Source organism: Pygoscelis adeliae, unplaced genomic scaffold (assembly GCF_000699105.1).
Source record: "Pygoscelis adeliae isolate BGI_AS28 unplaced genomic scaffold, ASM69910v1 Scaffold172, whole genome shotgun sequence".
Lineage (NCBI taxonomy): Eukaryota > Metazoa > Chordata > Aves > Sphenisciformes > Spheniscidae > Pygoscelis > Pygoscelis adeliae.
Window position 1 is genome coordinate 1,706,766 of NW_008824338.1, and position 3,113 is coordinate 1,709,878.

Below are 3,113 nucleotides of genomic sequence, written 5' to 3' on the forward strand. Positions count from 1 at the left end.
GCTTTCATTAATTTTATAAAAAACTACAACGTCCACCTCTTTTTTCATAATATTTGGCTTTTACACCGCTGAAGATAATGTCTGTGCTTACGTAATGTAACGTGGCATAACTCCACCATGGTCTTCGCAAGAGAGGTGACTGGAATCAAATAAGAACCTGGCCCTTTATTTGAACAAACTTCACCATTTAATTATTTTTTAATCTATAGTTACTCTCCATTAAAAGAAATTCATTACATTCTTACATAAAAGCAGAAACTTGATGGAACATGCTTTTAGACAATTTTAGTCTTTGCCAAAAATTTTTATGAACAGAAATAATTTTCAACCTCATTTTCTTAAGGGAGAGAGGACGTAGGAGGAGAGAAAGAAAGGGGCTCTGTCACTGTGTGTGCCAGTTGTCAGGCACACCAGAATCAGATCCTGGGCACACACACACGTACACTTGACCCATGTTTGTGAAGACAGACAAGAGGTCTTGTTTTCACTCCAGTAAGTACTGAAACAAATTTTGGAAGTGCAGTAATTGATTTGAAGAGTAATCGTATCTGAGCTCTTCTAAATTTGCTCAGTCAGAATCACTCACCTTTGTCACATGATGCTTTTCATGTTGTACAGGAATCTTAAACATTTGGCACCAATATGTTGTATCCTTGTCTGGTACAGGCACCTGTCTTAATAAAAAGGGCAAGAACACAATAGTATAAAAGTCACATTACCCTATTGCATAAGCCCAAAGCTTTGGCTGCCACCTTATCCCACCTCCACATAAACCCAAAACCCGGAGTAACTTACGTCTTTGTTTGTCAAGTCAAAGTACGGCAAAGAGGCAGATAAGACTTCTTCTTTCTCAGGATTCAGTAAACGTAGACTCTTTGTACCACGATTAGACCCATGGTAATTTTGACCTGCTTCTCCCATGTCTTTGTGGTGGTAGGCCCATATTACCCGCACTGTGCTCTCCTGAAAAAAAACCAAACCAAAACCAAAAACAACACAAAAAGTCCATAAGGAATAGGAACAATATCTTCCTTACACAGTTCACATAATTCCTACAATAGGTATGATGTAGGTGTTGCTGTATTTGAACAATGACAATGTACACCAGAGGAGCAGTCACCTACTGACACAATTTTGCCTTTAAAATTAATTATGTTTTATACTCATAGGGTTCATTGGAGATACGCAGAAGTTGAACCTCTCTCTGATAGATTCCTTCATTAATGTTGCGAATTTAAATCATATCAGCAAATAGCAGAACAGACTCATAAAGAGGTAACCAGCTAAACACATGAAAAATGTTTTTCTAGAGAGGTCACTTATTTGGCCAGCAATCAGAAGGTTTCCCCACAAAACGTTTCCAGGCTCAGCTCTGTAAAGATGCGAATACCTTCTGTGAACTGCTGTCCTTACATGCTAGGGAAGATAGACATTCAATTACAGAACAGATTTACATCTTAAAAATCAATCTACAGCCACAGCACAGATCAATTCTTTGTAAACCATTTTCAGATTGCAATAATCACCCTTGAGACAAAGTACTCTAATAAATCCTGAAGTGTCCCAGAATATTAAATTATACTGAGAATTTGGAGCAGGTGCAAAAACCATAGATCTATTGACCGCCTAGAAATCTGGCAGTTTATACAGCTGTGGTTTGCTTCCTGCATCTTTCAGCTCCTCATATTGATATTACTGTGTATATTGTGAAAACATAGATAATGAAAATAGTGTTGAACTACTATAGCAATGCTTCCAAAATTAGTAGTAAACAAGCCAAAGCATGGAAAATCTTGCAAATCTCTCTAACCTATCTGTCATTTCCAATACAGAAGTCATCAACTTCGTATAATTTAAAATTATGCTTAGGAAACAGTACAGAAGTCCCTAGGGCAACAGAGGAATTTGCCATGAGAAGTATTTTACCATGGAAAGAGTTTTACCATAAAACTCTTCAACTTCTTAATTTTGAATAAAGAAATAAAACAAATATATACTCTAAATATATCTGCTCCAAACTTTTTAAAAAGTCTACCTTTAAGATCAATTACAAGTTAGTGTAAGACCTAAAAAGTATTTCTCATGTTGGCATCTCTTGAATGATTGTAACTGTGGGATATGGGACTTGATGGCCCAGAGGTTCCTGTTTCAATCCTGTGTTCACTTGGTGTGTTAGAAATTAGAGAACACAATGCATTAAAGTAGAAGGACAAAGAAAGCTGAAATTAAAATACAGGAGCTTAATAAAGCTAGCACAAGTATTTTACGTGGTTAAGTTGACCAAACAGATGTTTTGGAAAGTGAATTTCTCTAATTCTGTCCTTTTACTAAGATGAGATTTTAATAACCAGCTTCATAACCATGTATACATTTGGCCTGTATTAATTACTTAATCTCTCTACATATAGGCAGAGCCGCTTACCGTTATGCTTTTGTCATTTGTATCACAAGTGTGCAGTTCTCTGCTAAAAGCCAATATTGTATGTGTGCTGTTTTCCATGGCATATTCCAGGTGGTAATCTTGTTGAGGGTCTTTTTTAAGTACTCTGTTTTCATCTGTGAAATAATCCTGTCAAAAAAAAAGGTGGACCATTATTAAAATCTAATATTAAATGAAAAATAGAACTTTATGTTCAATACTGAAGCCTCTTCAAACAAATCTTTATGTAAAATGTTGAAGTATCATAGTTTTGTATCAAATGATAAATTTGAGGTGGCACTGAACACTTTTTTGATTAAAAATCTTCAGGAAAACATGTCTCCTTGGTAAGCAGCTTAAAGAACTTCTTGAGCAACTTTAACAACATGCTGCCTGTATGTAACTGCAGAAATAAAGGCTGTAAAAGCAACCAAGAAGCCTAATTTATCATGACTGGGGTGTCGTGAACTTCGGGGGAAATTACAGAGAGAACGAATTTCACTTAATATTCACATCAGCACAACTTTTTCTTTCTTTTTCCTTCCCCACAAAAAGCAAACCTCTTCAATAAACGTCGACTAGAACCAGAAACCCTACAGCTTAACTAGCACGGAAAGTGCTCAGTTCATACAAAAGGTGCTGGGTTGGGGTTTTGGGGGCGGGGGGAGCTGTTTGTAAGAAAGACGCTCCCCAT

At 36.6% G+C, this 3,113-nt stretch overlaps 1 protein-coding gene across 1 annotated transcript in view; it reads right to left on the reverse strand.

Annotated features, from left to right (window-relative positions):
• The window catches only part of MOXD1 (monooxygenase, DBH-like 1), a 51,803-nt gene that overhangs the window by 36,572 nt on the left and 12,118 nt on the right, over positions 1-3,113 (reverse strand). The window contains exons 2-4 of the mRNA XM_009319131.1: positions 2,423-2,569; positions 796-963; positions 587-670 (exon numbers count right to left, since the gene is read on the reverse strand). Of these exons, the coding sequence (XP_009317406.1) occupies positions 587-670; positions 796-963; positions 2,423-2,569 (399 nt within the window). The remainder of the gene's footprint in view (positions 1-586; positions 671-795; positions 964-2,422; positions 2,570-3,113) is intronic.